The following is a 23,766-nucleotide window of genomic DNA, read 5'->3' as shown; positions in this document are numbered from 1 at the left end:
GTCTGTCGGTGAGAGGGTTACTGGGTGTGACTCTGCCCAGGGAATGGGGCCGGTGGGCCAGGGCGGGGCAGGCGGGCACAGACCGGCGTGCCAGGCCCCTGGGCTGTGAAAACTTCAGTTTTCTGTTTTTTTTTTTTTATTAAAAAAAGCTAGAAATATAAACAGAAACTTGTGAGTGACGTGGATGGAGCTTAGTCCAGACTCCAAACCCTAGGTTTAAAAACGTCCCAGGGCCCCCCACCCCACAGGTCATTGCTGAGTGTGAGGAGTCACAGTAAGGGGGGCTGGGGTGCCCTCTGGGGTCTTTGCCTCTCCCCAGGGCTTGCGGTGGCCTGACTCTAGGGGTCCTCTATGATTCCCCCCCCAGAAGCCCAGTGGGGGGCGGGGCACTGCCTCCAAGGGCTCTTGGGAGCCTGTCCAAGCAGCAGAGCCTCACCAAGGAGGCCCGCTCAGGCTAGACGAGGCTCTGGAAGGACGGGCTGGGCAAACAGCAGGTCCTAGGGTGCCTCTGACTTTCTTTGGAAGTGGAAATGGGGTGCTTTCACAGGGACACACCCATACATGCACCCTGTGCACACTGCTGAAGCCCCCACACTAGTCCAGAGTGGCCCGTTGGGACCACACTCCAGTCAGGCACACACAGGGCTCCGACGCACTCAGCCGCACCCAGAGTTTCACACACTCGCACGTGCGCACGCGCGCGCGCACACACACACACACACACACACACACAGGGCAGGAACAGGAGACTTTGGGGTCTGAGGCAGGGAGGCTTCTCTGCTGTGGTTGCCCAACAGTGTGGGGAGGAGGCTAGACCCCTCCTGGGAAGGGACCCTGTGAGGGACTTGGCTGGGGCGGATGCCAGGGCCCTGCCCCTCCCCAGGGCAATGGTCTCCCAGGCCACCTGACCTGGCTAGTGCCCAGCAGGACTCGCTGCCTGCCGCCCCTCCTCCACGCAGCACCTGAAGGGTCGGTGGGGCACACTATAGCTCAGCGAGGGGAGAGGGCCGAGCTGGGGCCCCAGGGCGGGCTACTAGGACCCTGGCCAACCCCAGACCAGCTGGAGCGTCCCCCGCCCCATGTGGGGTGGCAGTGGCAGTGAGGGGCCAGAGATGGAAGACTGGGCAGCAGCAGCGGAACCAGTGGGGGGGGGGGGGGGGGGCTGTAGGGGAGGGGAAGGGAAGCTATTAAGGACAGAGATATTTGTTCCTTTTCTCGTTCCAAATATAGAGTGGATTAAAATATGCAAAACAGGGGGGGGCTCCTAGGCCCCCAACCGAGAACCCCAAGTCTCCCCCCTCCCCCCGAGTCACCAAGGTGTGTCCTGACCTCGCATGCTGGACTAGGTCCCCCCCCTCTGGGAGAGTAGCCACCAGGAGCTGTGCGGGAGATGGTCAGGCCGGAGCACCCCACCCCCAACCCTCTCCCGCTCCAGCCTCCCCTGGCCCTCGCCCTTCCTGACCGTGTGCTGGGTGGGACTCGCCGGCCGGGGAGGGCACTAAGCAATGTACAGGGCAAGTCTCCGAGCAACAGCAAACAGGACGATTCATGCAACATTCCTGGCCCGGGCGCCTTTGTGGGGGGCAGGCCGAGCCCGCGGCCCGGGGGCGGGGGTGGGGGGCCCTGCCGGCAGGGCGCGGCTGGGACGTGGGGAGGGGGCGTCAGCTGCCGTCCAGCTGCCTGAGCGCGCGCTCAATGTTCATGCGGTGGCCCACGCGCGTGACGCCCAGCTCCACGAAGTCGTCCTTGGTGAGCGCCGGCAGGTGCGCGCCCTCGATTTCGTGGTCCTCGAAGCGGTCGCGGTGCTCGCCCAAGTGGATGCTCTCCAGCCAGTCGCCCACGTCGAACTTGCTCCACAGCTGCAGCGGCTTTTGTTGGAAGGGCCGGCGCGGGCCGGGGGCCCCGGGGCCGGGGCCAGGCGCTGGCGAGGGCAGCGGCGACGGCGAGGGCGAGCGGCTGCGTGCGCTCACGCTGCGCACCACAAAGCGCACCTCCTTCGGCTCGTGCGGGATGGAGAGGCTGGACGACTTGAGGATGGTGGGAGGCGTGAGGCCGAAGGGCCGCCCCGCGCCCCCCGCGCCCGCCCCCAGCCCCTCCACCCGCTCCAGCGACGCGGGCTTCACTGGGCTCGGGGCGCGCCGCGCCACGGGGTAGCGGCCGCCGGGCCGCACCGGGTAGGAGGCCCCGCCGCCCGGGCCCCCAGGGCTGCGCTGCGCTGAGATGGAGCTCAGCTCACCGAGGCTGCTGAAGAGCCTGCGGAGGGAGAGGGGGTCAAGGCCAGGTGAGGGGCGCCAGGAGACGTGGGGGCAGGCAGAGGGGAGAGGGGCCAGTGGCCAGGAGGACGCAGGTCGGGTGGGTACTGGGGCTGGGGTGGGGGTAGCCTTAGGGCCACAGGAAGAAAGAAGGGTGGGGTCCTGTGGTCATGATAGGGCCCCTCTGTTTGGCCCCCAGGGTCAGAGTCAGGGCCCTGCCGGGAGAGAAGGGGCCTAAACTGGAACATAAAGAGTAAAAACAGAGGGCCCCTTCACTCCATGGGGATCCAAGAGCAGCCCACCAGAGGAAAGAGCCTCTCGTGGCAAAGGGCCGACTGCCCCATCCCTGACAGCCTCCGACACGGGCTCTGGGCACTGCCCCATCTGCCCGTGTCCTGGACAGTAAGACTGGCAGTACCTCTCCCCACTCCCACACACAGCTCTGCTCTCCTGAGGAGACCCAGAGAAACCTGGGCAGGCTTCAGGGACGGCTGAGTCGTGATGAAGGCTGGTGGCTGCACAGACTGACCAAGTAAGTCCATGAGTCAGAGACAGACACCAGGCAGCGCTCATGCCCACACAGAGCAGCAGCATGTGCAGGTGTCAGGCAGCGACACACCCATGACAGTCGGCCTCCCTGCACAGGACGGCACCCACACGCGTCACAGACATGCAGCAGCAGCGGCAGGAATGGCAGCAGCCTGTTCGTGACAGGGACACAGCAGCACATGTGCACACACACACACACACACACACACACACAAATGATGCCTCTCTTCCCAACATCACCTGACAGGACCCCCAGACCTGCAGCCCCTCTCCAGCATGGCCATGGTGGGAGGCCTACCTGGGGGCACCTCCAGAGAAAACCCACTCCCCTCTCCCACCCCCTCCTTTCAGTCCCTATCCCCAGTTGCGCCCAGGGGAAGCCTCAGGGGGCTGTCGGTGGCACAGAAGCCTCACGAAGCCAAGCAGAGCAGAGACCAGGGTGACCAGGTGCAGCTATGGACAGTGAGAGGCATGGGATGGGCATGCTCACTTACACAGCCGGCGCTCGGGACCACCGCGCAGCTAGACAGAGCAGCCACATGCAGATGGGCAGGAGAGAGCAATGAGAAAGAGTGTTAGCAGCCCAGGCCCACACAGCAGGCACATGGCCCACAGTCACAGCTACAGTATGGCAGCCAGGTACAGGTCTCCCTGGCCAGACACCCACTGGGGGAGGAACTCAGTCAGGTACAATGGGAGAGAGCAAATCTGGGGCTGCTGGGGAAAGGGACCTGCAGGCCACACGTGGGCAGATCTGGGTGGGTTCCGGGTCTGCCTGTGTGACCTCCACAGGCTTTCCTTGGGACACTGTGTGGCAAGTGCTCGGCAGACACCTGGCACTTGGGTGACACTTCATGTCCCCTTACACTCTCTGCGGCCTGACTGGCCTCTGCAGCTGCCATCCCCCCTCCCTGCCCCTGCCCCTGCCGGGCTGAGGAGCCTCCTCTGGGTGCCCCCATCCACCTCTGCGCTATCCTGACTGGTGCCAGTCTCGCACCGCACAGGGCACCCTGGGCGTCCTTCCGCCCCTCCGTGCGGGCTTTGTCTTTTCATCTCCCACCTGGGCAAGACCAGCCTCTCCCTAAAGATCCAGCTCTGTCTGTCCCTCCCGCTCGACCTCAGTTCCAGTTTCCAGCTTCCATCACTTTCCACCGGCTTTCTCCCCTCAGCCGCTCTCCCCGCTGCCTCCCCCCAGGGCTCAGACCCACAGCAGAGCCTCCTGAAACCAGGCCTCCCTCCACCCTACCCCCCATGGTGAGGGGCTCTAAGGACACCTGGGGTGGGCTCAGGGAACAGGCACCGGCCAGAAAAAACCCTCCCTGCTCCCACCACACCTGATCTCCCTGGCACCACCTGGGCTTTGGGGCAAAGCGGGTCGGCGGTGAAGGAGAGAGGGAGGGTACCCAAGGGGATGTTGCAAGGGGGTGGTGGGTGCCCAGGTGGCGGTGACTGCTAGGGAAATGCTAGGGTGGGGGCTGCAGTGCAGGGGAAGGTGCTGAGGGGATGGCCCCAGTATAGCTCCACCACGACTCTCACACAGCGACTCAGGCCTGAGGACCTCGTGTCTCAGGAGGGAATCCTGCTTAGCCGTACCCCAAGGGTTAAGTTTCAGTGGAACCATGTGGGTGTGCCCAGGGTCTCCGGTGTGACAGAAGCATATTGACAAGTTGGCAGGACCACAGCCAAGCTGTGAAGGCAGAGAGAACCGGGCGGGTGCTGGGGAGTGCAGTGGAGACGCCTGGCCTGAGCCCAGAGCAGGGTCTGGGCTCCAGGACGCCCTTCTGGCCAGTGCCGAAGCGCTCCTTCCTGTCAGAGGGCTGAGGCGGGCTCTAGCAGCACCCAGGCAGACCCTCCTGAGGAGAGGTGGTGGGTGCCAGGAGATGGGCACCTGCCGGAGAAAATGCGGCTGATGCCAGGAGGTGCCATGAGTGAGGGAATGAAGAGCCGTATTCCACTGGGTGGGCAAGTGGGGAGAGAGCCAGTCCTAAGGATGCCCAAAGCATGGTGGACATGGCAGGAGGCCTACAAGAAGAGCACAAGGAAGTCTGTGGCCTCCCAAGGCCCCAGGACACAGCAGGGAGTGGCCAAGGGTACCCATGGCCCAAGTGCTTGCCCCTCCTCCCTTCCTCCAGGGGAGCAGGGAACTGCCCACGTCGTCCCCTGAGCAGGAACCCCAGCAGCGGCCACAGCCAAGTCTCCACGCCACTTCGGCACAGCCGTCACCGTCCACTGCCAGTCTCAACTGACGCCGCCCCAGCCGGGCCCCAGCCACGGTGTGGCCACATCACAGCACCCGCCAGCCTCCCAAAGGGGTTCTGGGCCACCCGCCCCCTAACGAGCGGTACCTCACCGGGCACCCCCGGATGCCGTCAGCATCCTCCTCCAGATGGCTCCGCAAGGCTCCGCGGCCCCGGACGTCTCTTCCACCACGTCTGAATCTGCTACTGTCTTGCTGCCTGGTGATTCCTCAGCCACTGGGGTCTGGCCTCGCCCCTTGCCCCTCGCCCCTCGCCCCACACCCCTGCAGTTACCCAGGCTGTAGCAGGACCCCTTCCTTCCTAGATGGGTTTTGTGGGTTCTCCTCTCGGCACACACACTTTCTCCTGGGCCACGTAGTCCACTCCCACCCTTGGCTACGGCTGACGTGCCCAAGAATGCTTCGTGGGAGCCCAGGCTCTCCTGAGCTCCAGACCTCTACTGGGGCCTCCCAACATGCTCTCCCTTCCCCCAGTGCTCCCCACACCAGGGACCGGGAGCCACCCTCAGCTCCTCCTCCTTTTCATGGAGGGCTCCCAGCATTAACCCAGGCCCTTATCCTCACCCCCCGGCCACCTCAGGGTCCAGACATTTTCACTCAGCACCTCTCAGCTCATCTCCTCACTGACAAAGCCAAATGTCAGCGAACAAAAATAACGGGACGTGTCCCTCCCAGGCTTGACTGCCTGTTGGCACCAACAGACAAGGAAAAGCCCAAGCTCTGGTCCTGGCCTCTGTCTTGGGCCTTCTGCCAGCGCACTCATGCAGGGCAGGTCTAGGCCTCGTGGGCTTTTGCAGTCCGGGAGCTCCACTCAGGGACGTAACCCTCGACAGCAGCGCAAAACTAGATACAGACTCCTAAGCTTCAAAGCGCACTCTCCGCTCAGGGCGTCTCCAGCCTTTCGCCTTCTCACCGCCCAACCTCAACACACTCCAAATGCCTCTACATCCCCTCATCTGTGAGCACTTCCTGCTCCCCCAGCATAGTTCAGGGCTCCTGAAGCATGTGACCCAGTTTCGTGTGGCCTGCGAGGACAAAGCACATCCTGGCCCCAGTGCTCTCGCGTCGGCCGTCACACCACAAGTGTCAGCCCGGGTTTCAGAAGAAGCCCCACTGGCCTTGAGATACCTGCGGTGACACAAGGTGGTATCCAGATCCCAGCCAAACGTGTTAGTAGAACAGGGTCCACAGAAAGTCACCAGAGCAGGGTTTCTACCCCATTATAAGGAATGTGTGTCTTCTGCAAGACACTTACTAACGATCTGCCAGAGAAGCTGAGACCTAACAGGTTCGAGACCATGGCGCAAAGCACATCAAAGGGGCTAAGAAGATGCAGGAAAGACACCCCTTCCACTTTGTATTTCCACAGCTATTTCACCATGAACTTTTTTCTATGAAACCAGAGGTGAGGGTCAGACAGATGTAAAGCTGAAAGCCACAGCAGAGCTGAGTGTTTCTGCGGTGCTCAGAGACACTATGGACTTCAGACGACATGTGGGATTCCGATCCGAAGGCGAGTGGAGTTGGGTACAGACGTGAGCCTCAAAGACCATGGTGGGGCTCTGAGAAGATGGACGTCCTGTCTATACGAGGGCTAGACCCGAAGCTAGAAGCATAGAGCAGATGAATAGTCTAGGATCGATGTTGCAAAAAGCCAGAGGTCCCTCCAGGTGGCCAAGGCAATTACTCTGGGGCCTCTGCCAAGAATGGTCCCGGGAAGGAAACAGCCCCACCCAGACACCGGAACTTCCCGCACTTTGAACGTTTCTCTTAGAGGCCGTATCGCTAGCAGTTCATCGCTAAATGAGAGAGGAGTGCTAGGTTCCGGCCACAGTGAGCTGCAAACGAGAGCTGCCCAGCAGCCCTGGCGGGCACCACAGCTCCTGCCAGCCACATGGAGGGGCCGACTCCACACGCTCACTGAATCCTCCGCTCAGCCCCCTGCCTCTGGCCAGAAGCCAAGAGTGGGCAGTGGGGTCCACGCCAGGGGACTGTGGTTTCACCCAGATCTGAGGGGTGAGGGGAAGCAGAGAGGGCCAAAGGAAGTGTGAACGAGAGAAGGGGGTGCAGAGGGAAGTGGGAATAGGAAGGCAGGGCAGAGGGATGGCTCCGCGTAGCTGGGCTGACGAGGGAGCGCTGCGCGGACTCGAGGATAAGCGATTTCAGAATACACGTGCTATTTGTGATATACGCGATTGATAGATAACGGTGTCAGTCTACCCAGTGAACAGGTGCGCATTTCTGTGTGAGAGGCTACCGCACAGAAACCCAGCATCCGTCACCAGAAGGGGCTTAACGACACAGCCCCGAGAGTACAGTGAACAGAGAGTGGGGCTTGGGGCCAGACAGATACCACCACTTACCAGCTGCAATAGACCTCTTTAGAACCTTAGTTTTATTGTCTGGAAAATGGAGAGTATACTGTTATCCATCTGAGAGAATGGCTGTAGAAGTGAAATAATATGACCTGGCATTTTCTAGCGCAATATCCGGCCCTTTTATTTCCCACGAAGGACCTGGCTGAGCGCCCACTTCATGAGAGCCCACCATGCTGCAGCCCTGAGCTTGGTGCTTCAGGGTGTCACCGTCACCATCTCTCAGGGGAGGGACTGAAGTTCACAGTGGCTCGTCCAAGACTACAGAGCTCAGATGCAACTAGCTGAGAGTTGATATCCAGGGCCCTCTGACCCCAAGCTGATGCCAGGGAATGAAGCAAACTGCCGACATTGGTGAGAACATGTCACAAGGGACTTGTGTTGTTTTAGGTTTTCCAGCATCTGGACCCCCGTAACAGCAGCTGATTTTCCTCTGGAGACCCGCCCTCCCTCACTCTCAGCACCTGTTTGCTAGGTGGGCTGGCCCCGTGCCCCAGCTCCCAGGAGAGCACAGGACTCAGGCCTGGCCAATGGAGGCCTTACAGCATCCCTGACCCTGCTGATTCATCCAGGGGAAAGCAGGGGACCCATGTGAAGCCAATCAGAGGCTGGACTTTTGCAAGAAGTGCCAAGTCAAAGAGGCTCCCTTTCCAGTGCACCTGTGGGGTAGGTGGGGTGCAAAGCTGGCACCTGTGGGTCTTGCCCTGCCCCATCCCATGTCCAAATCAGAACACAAACACAGGGTCCTGGCACAACCCAGAGCCATGGGACAAGAGACCTTTACCCTGACAGAGGAGAAATGCTCAGGGTGCCCAGCCACCCCATGGGAGCCAGCAGAGCAAATGACAAGACCCAGGCTCGCCTGAGCCTGATCATGGGGTCCAACAACCAGTGCATCTGAATCATGTGTCTGTCCTTCAGTGATATTTATCCTAAGCCCCCTCCCTAGATTACAGGTCACAAAAGACAGTGCTTGCATTTAGCTTAGTTCTTTCGTCTGTTGAGCAAACGTTTATTGAGGGCCTGCACTGTATCAGGAACTGTGCTTCCCACTTTAAATGGCTTTAATTTTCACTGGGACCAAAGGACATAGAGAACAGAGGGACTGGCAAGGGAGGAGAAGCAGAGATGAAGATAGGGGCTGGTCGAGGGTGGGTCAGGGAACCCCCCCCCCGCCCCCATCCCCAGGGGTTAGGTCCTGCAGAGGCCCAGGACCTGGGCTACTCATCCCAAATGGATACCCTGGCCATGCCCATAACGCCCACTCTCAGGGTACCTTTGGCATTGCCCTGCTGGAAAGAGGGCTTTCACATTCAGCTGGGAGTTGGAAGAGGCAAAAAGGGGAGAGGGCCCCAAAGTGAGCCCCTGAGATGACAGGAGCTGAAGGACAATATTCCTGGACCACTTAGGGGAGGCACCGTGAGCTTCCCAAGCCCCCACATATCTTTTGAACCCTTAACTGGAAGAAGGTAAATCAGACAAGCCCGTGTGAATAAGACCGAATCCCTCACTTTGTGAGCTGTGCCTTCCAAGGCTGACAGGAAAGGGCCCAATAGGCTGGTCTTCAGGGAGCAAGAAGGAGGCCAGGCAGTGGCACCTCACACCCCACCCCACCCCACCCCCGACAAAGCCAGAAGAGGGAGGAGGGCCTAAAGGGGTACAGAAGGCAAAGGCAGCTTGAAAAGGGCAGACAAGGGCCAGCCAGGGGGTTACCAGCGCTGCCTCAGACCAGCACCAGTGGGCAGGAACCAGCTCTCCCACCAACATCCATGGAGCCCACAGGCCCAAGGGGGATCCCTTCAGGAGCAAAGCCTTGGGAATGGGGTCCTCAAGGAAATATCCAAGGGACCAGCCCAGGGGCTCTGGCAGCTCTACCAGAGCAGCACCCCAGCCCCTTGCTCAGCAACCCCCACCCCCATTTCCAGGGCACAACGTGGCCTCTTCAAGTCCCCACCCTGGGCAAGAGGTGGGACGAGCAGACAGACAGAGGAACAGGGAAGGTACGGAGAAGGCGAGAGGGCAGATGGAGTATGGAGGGATGCTGTGACTTCCCCCTAAGAATGGCTTCTTAATGCACTTTGAAAATGCACTGCAGTCTGTGTTTAAGGGGCTCTGAGGCAGAGCAGAGAGACAAATTTTTCTGGGGCAGAACACAGGGAGCTGCTGGTGCGTCCCAAAAGGAAAAGGAGTCTGTGTACTCTAAGCCTCAAAAGGAAGCAAGGCAGGAGGCAGCTACAGGAAAGGTGGCACCAGCCATGTGGCCACAGGGAGGATGGGGTTGGGGGCCCACAGGCTCACAGCGAAGCTGAACAGTGGGGGGAGGGGAGCGGATTGCAACTCCAGGATGGAGCACAGAACAACCCGTAACAGGAGAGGCAGCTTTGGTCGGGAGCAAAAGAGTGAGAGCCCACAAGAACCCCCCAAGGCAGGGCGTCTCCAGGAGGGCTGTGGAGGTGCTCGGCCCCGCTGGGTCTCTGATGGGTGCCCAGCCCCCACTCCTAGCACCAACAGGATGGAGAGAACAGCGGCCCCAAGATTTCGGATCCCTGAATGAGACTTGTCTCACACAGACAAAGCAAGGGCAGACAAAGGACACAAGTGGACAGAGAGGCATGCCACGGACAGGTAAGGGGTGGGATAGAATGGACTGGGGAGGGGAACGGAGGAAACCTCCGATGGTGGACAGACAAGAGGAAAAACACGGGGGGGGGGGCCATGGACACGGGACAGGACCCTCCCCACACTGCCCTGCTCACCGAGCTGCCGCGATGGGCGACTTCTTGGCAGGGTCCAGCAGGCCGCCCAGGCCACCAACCGGCTCTTCCCCCAAGGAGCGTGTGTCTTTGTTGAGCTGCTGCAGGCGAGAGCTGAGCTCACTGATCACAGTTGGTTTGTCATCTTCAGGCCCTGGGAGTCCCCGGCTCTCCACGGGGTCCCCCCACAGCTTGGACCTTCTCTGGAAGAGGTAGCGAGGGCGAGCAGGTCCGGCAGCGGAGGCCAGCCCGGCAGAGGCGGCATGCTGCTGGGCCATGAGCTCACTGTCCGAGGACTGCTTCAGCAGCGGGTCCCTGAAGGTCACCGGCCCCTTCCCCAGCGGGGACTTGAGCTTGGGCTTGGGAGGCACTGGTGGCTTCTCGAGTAGAAAAGTGTGTCCATCGGCGAAGGAGGTGTGGGTGTCAGTGAGCTCCCCGCTCTCCGAGCTCAGGGTGGACATGCTGGACACCGTGGAGATAGTGCTCGTGGTCTCCAGGTGGGGGTCGCTGGAGCTGCGTGTGTCAGCCTCCTCCACCCCTGAGTCAGCTGCAGACTCAGGGGCAGGAGGCGGCTCGCTGCTCGGCTTCCCTGAGGCCGGGCCTGGCACCACGGTGGGTGAGGGACCTGGGCCAGGAAGTGGGGTGGCCAGCAGGACCCCGTTGGCAAACTCTTCGGGAGGCGGCACCAGCCCAATGCGGGCTAGCTCCTCCCTGGTCTCCTCATCGCTGGAGGACAGCTGGGCGGGCGGCAAGTTCACAGCGAACACCAGCTCTGGCTCCTCCTCGGAGCTGCCCTGGCCCGGCCCGGGGTCTGTCGGAGCCGTGCTGCCAGGGGGCTGAGCCCGGGGGCTCGCCAGGGGCTCTGCCACCACTGCTGACTGTGCGGGGGCGGGGGCCAGCTCCGGGGTGCCCGGGCGCTCCTCTTCAGCCCCCAGCCCGCTGGGCTCCTGCCCATTGCTGGTGGCGTGCACGACGATGAGGCCGGCCGGCCGCTGCAGGGATGTGTCCAGGACGCTGAGGATCATGGACTTCTTATCATCTGGCGACTTGCGCTCCTCCCGGGGTGCTTTCTCCGGCTCCCTCCGAGCAGGCACAGGAACCCAGGCGGGGCTTCTTGGGGAGAAGGCTGGGGAGGCCAGCGCCCCTCGCTCAGAGTCGCGGGCCTGCACATCCACGAACAGAGGCCCGGGGCGGTCAGCGTCAGGGCTGTGCACAGGCGTGGGGGACCGGGAGGGTGCCTGGGAGGCCAGAGCACGTTCTCGAGCGGCCAGGGCGAGGGCCAGGGGCGAGCTGGGGTCCAGGGGTTTGCCGGTGAGTGGGTGGATGAAGGTGGAGCCTGAAGGCCCAAGGCTCGGGCCGCTGACCAATGGCTTCAGAGCAGAGACGGGGGAGGGCAGGAGCAGGTCTCGGCCGGTGGTGGTGGTGGCGGCGCCAGCCCCCAGCAGGCGCTCGTCGATGGAGCGGGAGGGCTGCAGGGAGGGCAGGTCTGTGCTAGGTGTGCTGCCCTCGATGGCTCCCACCGACAGGAACACGGTTGAGCGGCGCCGCTCCTCCAGCCGCCGGTCCTTGCCCGGGCCTGGGCCCCCGAACGCGAGGCCGGGGCTTTCCCCGGGGCCGTAGTCAAGGCCGCTTGGCCGAGGCCCACGGTGCGTCGGGGAGGGCTCCCGGGCGAAGCTGCCGCCACCCGGGCCAGGGCTGCCCACTGCCAGGGCTGCGCGCTCCTGAGCGTCTTCCACCTGCAGCTGCTTCACCAGCGGGCTCTTGCGGCGCTGAGGCTTGGACGGCGCGAAGATGCTGGCGCTGAAGGCGCCCAGGTTGGCGTAGGGACTGTCGGGGCCGGGTGGCCGCGGCCGCCGCTTTGGACGCTCCGGTGGGGTGGCTGCCGGAGGAGGCCGGGGGGTGTCGCCCGCCTCCGGCGCCGAGTCCTGAAGGATGATCATGGAGCGCGCACGCTTCTGCCGCTCTGGGTAGGGCAGCGGACCCAGGGGCGCGCCAGAATCGTACAGGCCCGCGGCCCCAGCGCCCAGGCGCGCCTCCAGGCCGGGCTTGAAGCTGGAGCGCACTGTGTCGTAGGCGCGGCCCGGAGGGGGTGGCGGTGAGAAGGCGGGGGGCGGCCCGGAGTCGAAGTAGTAGGGAGCGGGTGGGGGCGGCGGTGCGGTCTGCGGCGGGGGCGGGATGCCACGGCCCTCACGCACCGTATCTTGCATGGACGTGCTGCGCGGAAAACGCCCCTCCAGCAGGGACGCCAGCTTTTCATCCTCCCCTGCGGACAGAAGGGCCCTGGTGAGACCCTGGCACCGGCCCTGTGCAGGGGCCAGCCCTGCCCTGACTCCACCTGAGGGCAGCCATGGCCCCAGATGCAAGGACTGCGAAGCCACCCCCTTAGAAATTGGCGGGAAGTGATACCCAGTGGGGGAGGACGGGGTCAGGAAGGGCACGGAGGCTGGGGTCTGAGAGAAAAGGGGACAAGGCAGCCCAGAGCAGGAGATCTGAGCGAGGCCCCTAGTCTGGGCTCCTCCCTGGATGCCAGCTCTGCACCCCAAGCCCAGTGTTGAGTTGGGGGGAGGGGGCTCTTGGAAAGACGTGGGGAGAGGTATTCTTTCAGATATAAGGCAGAGGAGGGCCCCACCAACAGACTGTGAAAGGACCCAAAGTCTTGGGTTTGGGCCAAGACCTGCCCAAGCCCCATCACACTGAGAGGGCCCAAAGAAGACACCCAGGGAGAATCGGGGCAGCCCCTACACATCCCCCCATGCGGAGTGGTGAAGACAACTGCACAGAAGAGGTAGGGGCGGCTGGTGCATGGCTTCCATCCAAGACTGAGCGAGGCCACATTGCAGCAATGGAACAAGCAGGTGTCACCGGGAGTTCCCTGGTGGCAACCAGAGATGGGAAGAAGAGAGATGGTCAGTAATTAGGGGCACACTCTCCCAGAGTAGGAGTGATGCACGGACTGTAGTCAGAGGGGCAGCAGGACTGTGGCCAGCTGAGCCATGCATCTGGCAGAAAGAAGGCTGGCGCCCAGCTGAGAAGGTGTTTGTGAAAAGACAAGCCCTGAGAGGCTCCATCCCAGAGACCCAAGTGGACCGGACCAGACACACTGCCCGGTCACTGCTATAACCTCAATGGCTGAACTTCAGTGAGGGAGGGTGGAAGGGAAGGAGGAAGAGCTAAAGCGGAATTGTAGACTAAGCACCTGACCCATGTGTCGGTTGTACTCCCTATGGGCTGTGTGACCCCAGGCCAGGCCCTGGGCCCCCCTGAATCTCAATTCTCTCATGGGCAACACAGGCTTAAAATGAAACCCGCTCTGCTGCCCGAGTTAGGGTCTGTGCGAGAGCAGGACTGGGATGCTCAGGGCCCTCATTGTCCTGCTGCCCGGCCAGAGCCTGGCAAGATCTCCCAAGTGTCCTTGTGGGCACAGCATGGACACTTGTACCGTACGCACGTTCAGTTAGGCTGCAAGTGTTCGACGGCCCAACCGGAGGACAGTGGGTGAATGTTTCCTCCGTGTTGATACGCACAGGTCTCTGGTGGAGTGCCTTAGGAATCTACACTTGGCTTCACTCTGTACTTGCTCGCATTTTTATGAACTCACTGCAGTGCAGATTGCCTGTTCCCAGCCACCTCCTCCTTTAGCCAAGGGGGTCTCCCCAGGCCTCCCGCACTGCACGATCTGCATCTTGTCCTGCATGACAGCTCTTCACCCCGGGCGCAGCAAAGGTGGGTTTTCGTGTGGCTTGAATTCTAGCATTGGAAGTTACTGTCTGACATTACTTAATCTCTTAGCAGGTCAGTTTCCTAATCTCAAGAGAAATGCCGGCCCCTGTTGTGGGGCTGCCACAGCTGGAGCCATTTAAAGCCTACAGCATGGGGCTGAGCACCTAGAAGCATCCCAGGAAGGAGGCCGAGATGATCATCATCATCATCATCATCATCATCATCATCATCATCATTTTTAGGTCTGCCTTCCACCCCCATGGCTGGACACAGGATTTGTGCCAGGTTCTTTTGGGGCCTCCTCCCTGCTGCACAACTTATCTTATGAGACAAACTACATGGGGAAAAGCTTGTGCTCCTAGAAGACGCAGGAGATTTGGCATGCCAAATTCTAACTTAGGGTGAAGGTAAGTCACTTGCCTGGGATGAAGTGGGGAATCTGTTCTGATACCACCCAAGGTGGGGTGGGGACCTCTGTCCAATGAAGAGTAGCAAACATTTCTCAAACACTGTGTTCCAGCCTCAAGATTCAGGACCTGCATCTAGGAACAGTATCAGTGGTTGAGGCCTATACTCAGCCTCTGAGTACAGCCCACTGGGTGAGCCACATCGTAGACTTGGAGGCAAGTACTAGATGGGACTCAAGTTTATGGACCAGGACCCTGAGGTTTCCAGGACTGAATCATGTGCCCAGGACAAGGGTGGGTGGGGGACTCTGGGAATCTGACACCTTGACCACCACTCACGTTGGTGGTGGGCAGCAGGCCAGGGCAAGGAGCCTGAAGATGGACCCCTCTCACTCACTCACAGAACGAGCACAGGAGGGTCCAGGAGGAATACCCACCAAGAGGCTCACGTCCTGCAGGGAAGGCACTGAGATCTGGACCTGTGGTGGTCAGTCCTAGGACTGGGCTGGGCTGAGCGACAGGCCATCCAGGCAGACTGAGGCCAGGTGCAGAACAGCGAGTGTTGGTACACCCGGGTAAGAAGGAAATGGAGACAAATGCCCCCAGATGAAGTAGGAGAAGGCTGAGACTGGTCCCCAAGGCCCCAAGGCAATGAAGAGCCCACCACGGGTGAACTGGAGGGATATGGGATGGTCTCTGCTCTGCAGAAAGCCCCCTTTGGGCAGGTCTGGGCAGATGGCTGGCATGATGTCTTACCAGAAGACAAGGTAAGACCTTGGGCGAGTCACTTTACCTCTTTACCTTGGTTTCCTTACCTGTAATACAGAGGTACTAACAGTATTACCTCAACAGGGTTACTGTAAGTATGAGATGAACCAGTGTGGTGTTTACTCTGATGATGAACAGATGATGGGGGAGCAGCAGTGTATGCAGACAGATGGACGGACAAGTGGGCAGGTCTGTGAAGGAATGGATGGAGAAGTGGGCAGGTGAGGGGGGACTACACGTCTAGAAGGAAGGGCAGTGAGTGGAGCTTGTGAGATGCCCCAGTCTGGGGCCGAGAGAGATGGCTACATGAGAGGCGTGACAGCGAGTGTGAGGCATGATGAGGCCCCAAAGAGACAGGTACAGAAGGCACAGAGGCTAAGGACACAGCCTTGAGAGGACCCACATTGGGTGTGGAGGTTTTTTTTAGGGTTACATCTTGTCCTGAACAGGTGCAGCCTGAGAACAGAGGAAAGAACCAGGAAATGTCCTAAAGCTCTGGGGAGGTGAGCAGAAAACTCAAATGCCAGTTGAGGTCAACAAGAGAAGGGCTGGTCATGTGTCTGCTGGAAGGAATGCCCTGCAAACCACTGGTGACCCTGGTGGCAGCAAAGTCAGTTTTAGGTGTGGACAGAGCTACGCTGCCCCAAGCTGAGGAGCAGGTGAGGACAGAGACAGCAACTGCAAGTGACTTCTGGAGAAGACTGGCTGTGAAGGAAAAGAGAGATACAGAGCAATACCTGGTGGGGGGCGCAGGCTGGACAGGCAGGAGTGTGGGGGGGCGCAGACTGGACGGGGAGGAGCGGATGGGGGGGCGCAGACTGGACGGGGAGGAGCGGATGGAGGGGCGCAGACTGGACGGGGAGGAGCGGATGGAGGGGCGCAGACTGGACGGGGAGGAGCGGATGGCGAGGCGCAGACTGGACGGGGAGGAGTGTGGGGGGGCGCAGACTGGACGGGGAGGAGCGGATGGAGGGACGCAGACTGGACGGGGAGGAGCGGATGGAGGGGCGCAGACTGGACGGGGAGGAGCGGATGGAGGGGCGCAGACTGGACGGGGAGGAGCGGATGGCGAGGCGCAGACTGGACGGGGAGGAGTGTGGGGGGGGCGCAGACTGGACGGGGAGGAGCGGATGGAGGGGCGCAGACTGGACGGGGAGGAGCGGATGGGGGGGCGCAGACTGGACGGGGAGGAGCGGATGGGGGGGCGCAGACTGGACGGGGAGGAGCGGATGGAGGGGCGCAGACTGGACGGGGAGGAGCGGATGGAGGGGCGCAGACTGGACGGGGAGGAGCGGATGGGGGGGCAATAGTGGACCAGAGCAGGGATGGGGGCACAATGGACAGGAAGTGGTGGATGGAGTGAGGAAGCCTCAAGGGTCTCTTTTGGCAGTTTCTGTGGATTTGGGGAAAGGACGGATCCCACATATGTCCACAAACAAATGAGATTCCTGGGCTATGACCAGGGAGATGGGGTTCTCAGAGGAAACCTTAAAGCCCCAATTGGAGGGTTGGAAGAGACAGGGTCCTCCAGCCCCACATCCACCCCAGCCCCATGCAACCCCCAGCCCAGCCGTACCTACAGACTTGGTCCGTGGAATCCCCTTCCGCAGGGAGCCGGGCAGCTTCTCTGGGCCTGGAAGGCCCTGGCGCTCAAATAAAGACTGTTGGAGTTGGGGGGTTAGAAGGAAGCTCTAGGGCACTGGGGGTCCCAGTTCTCCATCCAGCCCCGGCCATCCTTCTAAGCCTGAGATCAAACACCCCACACACTAATCGCAATGGTGCTGGACCAGTGGGGCCTGACCCAAGACTCAGACCCAGGCATAGAGACTCCAGAGAGCAGGGGCATAGCCAGTGGGGGCCTGGGCATAGAGTACTGGGTAGGGTTGACATGGACAAGGCTGGGGGAGTAGCCCAGAAGATGCCAAGTGAGAGGAGTCGGGGGGCGGGGTGCAGAGACACTGCATTGTACCCTCAACAGGGCTGGGGTGCTCTAGGTGGTCCTGGGTGTGGCTATGCAGGAGGCACTGGGACCCAGGGCCAAGAGTGAGCACTCAGCATTTGTTAAACTGTGGCCATTCTGGGAGGACAAGATTTCCCCACGTGTGTGAGGAGAAGCCATGGGGTCCTTCACCCTCACCCCTGGAGAGGAGGGTCCAAATGGCGGACTCCCACCCCAGAAAAATGCACAAACGCACAGTAGGGGACATGGAGCTCTGACCCCCGCGCCCCTCCCTGCCTTCTCCCCTCCCCATGCCCCCCCCCCCCTCCAGCTGCTGGGGTGGCTTACACTGATCTCAGCAGGTGTGATCCTCCGACTCGTGGGCCGCTGTTTGACAGTGGCAGCTCTGGAGTCGGCGTCCGCGATGTCTGGCCTCAGCGTGGGCTCCGTGGCGGCTGCCAGGATCTCATCCAGCTTCTCTGCACAGCCAAGGGAGGCACCATCTCAACCACCCGGACCCTGAACCTGCTCCACCCTCGTGCACCCCATGCTGAGTCCTCCTGATGTTAACGGAGCCACTGGGCCCTGCCCGCCTGATGTCCCTTCTTCCAGACCTGAGACCGGGGGCCAGAAGCCGAGTAACACGCATCCCATCTGAGTCCCACTCCCGCCTGGCCGCTCTGTCCTCCAAGGGTGGTCCAGGTCACCCTTCGGACCCCACTCCAGGAAAAGCCTGACTGACCATTCGGGAGAGGACCAGGACAGGGACGGCACTGTTTGGAGTTTCAAGTCTTCCTGAGTTTGTTGCCCTTGGCCCTGTCCCTTTTCTCCTCAACACCTGGCACTACTCATCTGTCTGTAGCTGCTGCACCAAAAGCTAAGCTGCCTCTGGTGGACCTCAGCCCTAGGACAGACCCTGGTGTGCAGCAGGTGCCCATGGAAGGTGTGAATAAGCTACGAATGAACGAACAGGGGACACTGCCTGAAAACAGAACTCACAGTCCCAGGCTAGGGACCTAAAAATATGGCTCCAGGCAGATGAGCAGGCCAAAGAACCTCCATTCCTGGAAAAGCAGCCCCACCCTGGGTGGGAGGTGCTGATGGTGCTGAAGGGGCTTCCACGGGCCCCTTGAGAGGAGGGTAAGGAAGATGGGGGGTGGGAGGGGTGGGGAGCTGATGTGTGAACAAGGCCCTAGAAGGGAGAAAGGCACCAGGAGGCCTCAGGCAGCATTCTTTTCAAATCCATCATAAAGAAAAGCTTTGTTTGCTTGTTTTTATTAAAGCTGTTTAGTACTTTTTAAAGTGGTGTTTTTGATTATCAACATGACTTGGAAATTGTGTTAAACGCATGTGTCTGAGAACTGGCAGCTGTGGTCCGCTCAGGGCCGGATGTGGGCTGCAGCAGGAGTTGGGGGCAGCTCCCGTGCCCACATGGCTGCCACACTGACCTCACCCCACTCGTCACTCAGGGTCTGAATCCCCAAGCCCTCAGGGCCCATGCCACCCTAGAGGGCCATGTGTCTGGTCACGCCCGGGCTTTCGCTCTCCAAGTGCCTGTTGTCAGAGGACACAGTCAGCCCCAACACCTCCCACCGGCACCTCCTGGCTCTGCCTCTGCAACCCACTCGGCAACTGCCACGGAGAAAGAAGTCAGAGCTGGCCGGCACCCAACCCGGACCAGACCCACATCGCGTACCACCTCTGTCCTGACTTAACCTCTCTGTGACTCAGTTTCCTTATCTGATAAAACAACCCTAAAATGGTGGCTGCTTCAGCGTCTACTGTCTGTACCTACTGTCAGTGTCCACACATGAGAAGTGCTGCCCTGCCTGGCTCAGGGGAAGCACTGAACACACACGGTGCGCCTTCTCTCCCCAGAGAGCTCGTGAGCTCTCAGGAGGAAAGAGCCAGTACCATCCCCTGCGTGCCCTGAGCGTCCAGCCTGGGCCCTGAGTAACACAGGAGTTCAGCAAACGTGACAACTCACCAGAACATGCTCCATCTACAGACTAGCTTACCGGTCCTGGCTGAGCTCCCAGCGCCACTGTACCTGGGCCCAGGTGCACACCAGGAAGGGCTCGTTAGAGGGATCGTCTTCTTTGTTTTTGTCATGAAGCAAATAATTCCCCTTTGGAAGCTGAAGCCACCATCACCACCCTGCGTTCAGTCCTTGGTGATTTTCAGTTAAAAGAGCTTGTGATGAGCCTTCTCCTCTCATTCCTCACAAGCACACAAAGAGGATACTGATACCGCCCTCTTTTTACCCAAAAAGAAACTGAATTTCTGAGAGATCCGAGTGCCCCAGATCATAGATCCAGTAAGTTAGCGGTCAGACTTAACAGCCACATTTTCCAGAAACCTCAGACATAAAGACATGAGTGAAGTAAAAAGTGAGCATGTGCTCACCCGAGCTGCGGACTTAGAAGCTGCATCTCTAGCTCCAGAAGAACTCATCCCAGAGACCAAAAGCAGAGTGCACATGAAGTTAGCAAAGCAAATGCTGTTGGAGGTAAGGTGACGGTGCCGGGGCCAGGCCAGAATTATTTCCAAAAGAGAAGGAACCGAGAACTCTCCGAACTACCAGCTGGTGAGGGTCACACCAATCCCCATTATTAGAAAATATATTCTTAAATTCTTTTACATACTCGAAAAAGAAAAGGAAGCCCTCTGGGAACCAGGTCTGGGGCACCGGGAACCGCACATTCCCATCAGCCTCACATACACTGGTTATCAAGATTCCACATGTGCTGGCGACACAGCTCGATGTGCAGCTGTTTAAACAGCCAGAACCCAAGCAGGTATGATGGGCCCCAGGGGCGAGGAATCACCCGTCACCTCCCCTACAGCTGGAAGAAGTGCCCAGGCCACAGCATAGCACCCTGGGAGCTCCGCTAATGATCTTAGGACGGAACCAAAATATTCCAGAAATAGCTTGTGTCTGCCTCATAGAGTGAAGAAAGGTGTCCCTAGGGGACACCCAGTTTTAATACCTGAAAAGACACCAAGGAAAGCACTTCACCTGAGACTAGGGCAAGGGTCAACAGGAGAGCTCTGAGGGCCGGACCACAGGCCATGCTGGAGAGCCTGGGCCCAGACAGATGGTGTTGGTGTGCCCCCAGCACAGGGAAGGCCCTGTGGATCCCAGAGTGAGGGATGGGTGGGCACCGGGCACACGGACAAATGGGCAAACACACATGCCTGGGGCCACAAAGCCACCTCAGGCTTCCCTCTGGCTCTGACTCCTATTCAGCAGAAAGAGTCTCCCGTCCACTTGAGAGATGGAGAAGGCTGGCAGAGGCCAGGCCCTGAGATCTCACCAGATGCTGGACCTCAGACTCTGTCCCCCCCACCATGGACGCTACATTCTTTGCAGCCAGGCTGGACACACAGAACATACAGGAAGGAGCCTCAAACAAACAGGTGAGGCCTGATGGGAGGAGCAGGGGGTGGTGAAGTCAACAGCCTGGGCTATGTTGGGCAGAGGAGCTCCAAGCTCCCTCCCCAATGCTGTGGGGCCTAGACTCCTGTTCTGAAGGGACTGTCAGCACCGGACTAGACCCCACAACAGATCCGCACAGAAATGGGACCCACACACCAGGCACAAGGAGCCCCCAGAAAACAGGCAGAAAGAAGCAAATGGGCCAGAGCTGAGCACCCAACACTCTTGCCCACACTGGCCCAGTTACCATGCTCCCTGAGGAGACCCACAGCTGAGCCCTCTGAACCTTCCCCCTACCCAGCTCCAGAACATGGCAAACGGTGTGGCCTCCACCGGGAGGCTTTCCCAGCTCTGCCTCACTAGGCTGCTCCCACACTCACCTGAGCCCCCAAAGCCCATGGCTGTGCCTCACTGTCACACCCCCACAGAGCCACACCCCTGGACCCCCCCATCCATCCTTCCCCAGCTCTCTCTACTGCACCCCCACCAGATCCCCAGGGAGAAGGCCGACAGGAAGGTACAGCCCAGGCTTCCAGAGCACCCTGACTTGACATGGAGCCTCTTCACACATCAGCACTTCCCTGGACAGGGTCAAACAAAGCTGGGGGCATGGGGACACAGCAGATGACTCACCCCCTTTCCTTCTCCGCATGGAGGCTTGCAATCAAGAAACAGAGCACAGGGGTAAGAGGCAGGCTTCATCCATCGGCATCTGGGCCCCCTTCCAACTCCCACCCCTTCCAACAACCGGGACCTCCCAGATCCCGTACAACCCTGGCCTAACCCTCCCTGTCAGACCCCAAGTGGCAAATGTGCCCAAATGCCAAGTTGGTACCCAGCTTGAAACTCAAGGTGGAAACAACCACGAGCAGGTATACATGCTTGTGTGTATGCATACACATGCACATGCACACGCACATACACATCCATGCACCTCCACTCACACATATGCATAATTGCACTTATGCACACACAGGCATGCACACACGTGTGGAGATGTCCACGCACAACTTAATCATACTCAGTTCAATCAAATGTTTGTTCAGAAAAAAGGCAACCCCCCGCCCACAAAAAAAGTTCAGAGGCCACTAACAGTTGCAGTGGTCACCCTTGAGTATTCCGTACAGCATCAAAGAGCAGGTCAATGTGTTTGCCAGACCACGGCCAATCAGGTATCACACTCAAGCACGGCACCTGCTCTAACATTCCCATCACAAAAGAAAGAGGGACCCAAAAGCCCCAGATTTCTCACAGGAAGGCAGAGAAATAGGAGAGGTTTAGACCCACCAAGGCCCTCCCTGGCCTGAGTCTCCACTGCTCTGTGCAGCCGGCTCATTACTGGTTCAGGCAGACGGACATGTGGTGACCACTGACCATGCTGAAGGGCACTGGGAGTGCCCCACCCTTCCGTCTCCTCCCACCACCTGCTTTAGGAGGAGGGCTCCTACCCCAACCTCTTCCTCTCAACCCCATTTCCGCCAGTCACCCCGGGCCTTCATTTTCTGGACACTGCCACTCCCATCCCCCACAGTATGCTCTTTACCTCCTCTCCCTCCTGCATGACCTTGCTTCTCCCCCACACCCACCAAGGAGCAAGGAGCCATCTGGGCGTGAGTCTCCACCCTTGCCACCTGCTTTTTCTGCGGCCTCACACTTTCCTTTCTTCCCAGGTGTTCAGGCCGTCTTCGCAATAGACCACAGCATCCTAACAGGTCCTATCAGTTCTTAACAGTGTGACAGAGAACTGACATGTTTATGCTGCCAATGAGCCTACAGGTCTTATTTCTATCTTATAAAAGCACAAACACTGGATCATGGGATGACCCCTTAGGTACCCAGGGAAACCCTGATGCTGGCCTGGCTTCCTCAAACCTACAGAAAGTAAGCAAGCAGTCTGGTTTCCCCCGACAGCTGTCCTCTGGAGGCAGGAGTAGCTTCTCCCTCTCTGAATGGAGCTACATAGAGTCTAGGTCCAGCTTCAACATAAGCTGTGAGCCCGCCCTCACTCAGCAGTGTGCATGGAGGCTCTGTGCTAAGCTGTCCCTTTGTCCTCCCCCAGACTCTGCTCAGGAAAAAAAATGGTGGAAACAATGCTGACCTGAGGCAGCAAGAGAGAACACCTCTGAAAGACAAGGGTGTACGGAACGACCCTGTCACACAGCAGCAGGAGGGCCCCGGATCACAGCAGAGAGGAAGGAGCTTCTTTAGACAGAAGCATCCCATAAAGCAGAAGGCAATTCTTCTGTTTCCACAGAGCTCAGTCCCCTGGCCCCTGGATTACAGACCTCAGGCTGCCTATGCACCTCTTCGTGCAGAACTAGGAGGGTCCCTTCTGAACATGCAGCTCATCATGGCTATGTGACAGCCTCTGGAAGGAGACTCCTGGGACCCACCCACCAAAGCCTTGCTCTGGAGTCTAGCCGGACCCAGGTGCCTATGGGTACTGGTTTGTCAATCAGTTTCCATTCTCAATCAGCATGACAGATCAGCTCCCCCATAACTAGTCTTGGACCTTTGTGACCCTGGGGCCAGAAGTCTGCCAGCTTCTCTGCCTCACTCTTCAATGAGTGGGTTTAGTTGGGGACAGAATTCTAGGTGGAAAGGCATTTTAATTCAAGACTTTAGTTATTGTTCCATTGTCTTCTAGCATCTACTATTGCTGATGAGAAGTCTGCTGTCAGTCTAACCATTGTTCCTTTCTATGTCATCCAGCTCCTTTCTCTGGTATTTAAGATTTTTCTTGTCTATGGTGTTGTGAAGTTTTACTATGACAGCTCTAGATGTAGATTTGTTATTTCCTTGCTTGGGGTTTATACTTCTTCAAAATGGAATTTCATGTCCTTATTCAATTTCTGAATATTCTTAGCCATGTACTCTTTAAATATTGCCTCTTCCCCATTTTAATCTTTCCCTCTGGGACTCTCATTAGACTGGGATTTTCTCATTTGTCCTCCATTATCTCTTATCTCTAGGGATATTTTCCATATCCCTATCTTTCTGTGCTGCACTTGGGATAATTTCCTCAGAATTATCTTCTAATTCACTGTTTCTTTCTTCAGCTGAATCTAGTACACTGTTTATCCCAGTCATGGATTTTTTAATCTCAGTGACTATACCTTTTGTTTCCATAACAGTTCTTTAGGGATCTTTTAAAATCTGTTTATTCATCTTTTGGTTTTTGGTTTTGGGTTTTTTCTTTTTTTGTTTTTGTTTTTGTTTTTTTTGTACTGTCCTGTTCCTTATGAGTTCTGTTAGTTTCCTTAAACTTTGTATTTAAACACCTTATTTTGCCTCTTTCATATTCTTT

At 58.9% G+C, this 23,766-nt stretch overlaps 1 protein-coding gene across 3 annotated transcripts in view; it reads right to left on the bottom strand.

Annotated features, from left to right (window-relative positions):
* Nucleotides 1-1,148: 1,148 nt before the first annotated feature.
* The window catches only part of SHANK3 (SH3 and multiple ankyrin repeat domains 3), a 48,312-nt gene continuing 25,694 nt past the window's right edge, over nt 1,149-23,766 (bottom strand). The window contains exons 18-22 of one of the 3 annotated variants that reach the window (XM_042993654.1): nt 17,369-17,499; nt 16,658-16,742; nt 10,190-12,449; nt 3,296-3,323; nt 2,140-2,253 (exon numbers count right to left, since the gene is read on the bottom strand). In XM_042993654.1, coding sequence (XP_042849588.1) covers nt 2,233-2,253; nt 3,296-3,323; nt 10,190-12,449; nt 16,658-16,742; nt 17,369-17,499 — 2,525 coding nt within the window. In that variant the 3' untranslated portion in view covers nt 2,140-2,232. Of the gene's footprint in view, nt 2,254-2,330; nt 3,324-10,189; nt 12,450-16,657; nt 16,743-17,368; nt 17,500-23,766 lie in introns of those variants that run through there. The other 2 variants (XM_042993652.1, XM_042993653.1) reach the window with 2 other exon arrangements.

The sequence above is a fragment of the Panthera tigris genome, chromosome B4 (assembly GCF_018350195.1).
Source record: "Panthera tigris isolate Pti1 chromosome B4, P.tigris_Pti1_mat1.1, whole genome shotgun sequence".
NCBI classification, from domain to species: Eukaryota; Metazoa; Chordata; class Mammalia; order Carnivora; family Felidae; genus Panthera; species Panthera tigris.
Note: the sequence above shows the minus strand (reverse complement) of the source record. Positions and strands in the feature narration are given on the sequence as shown.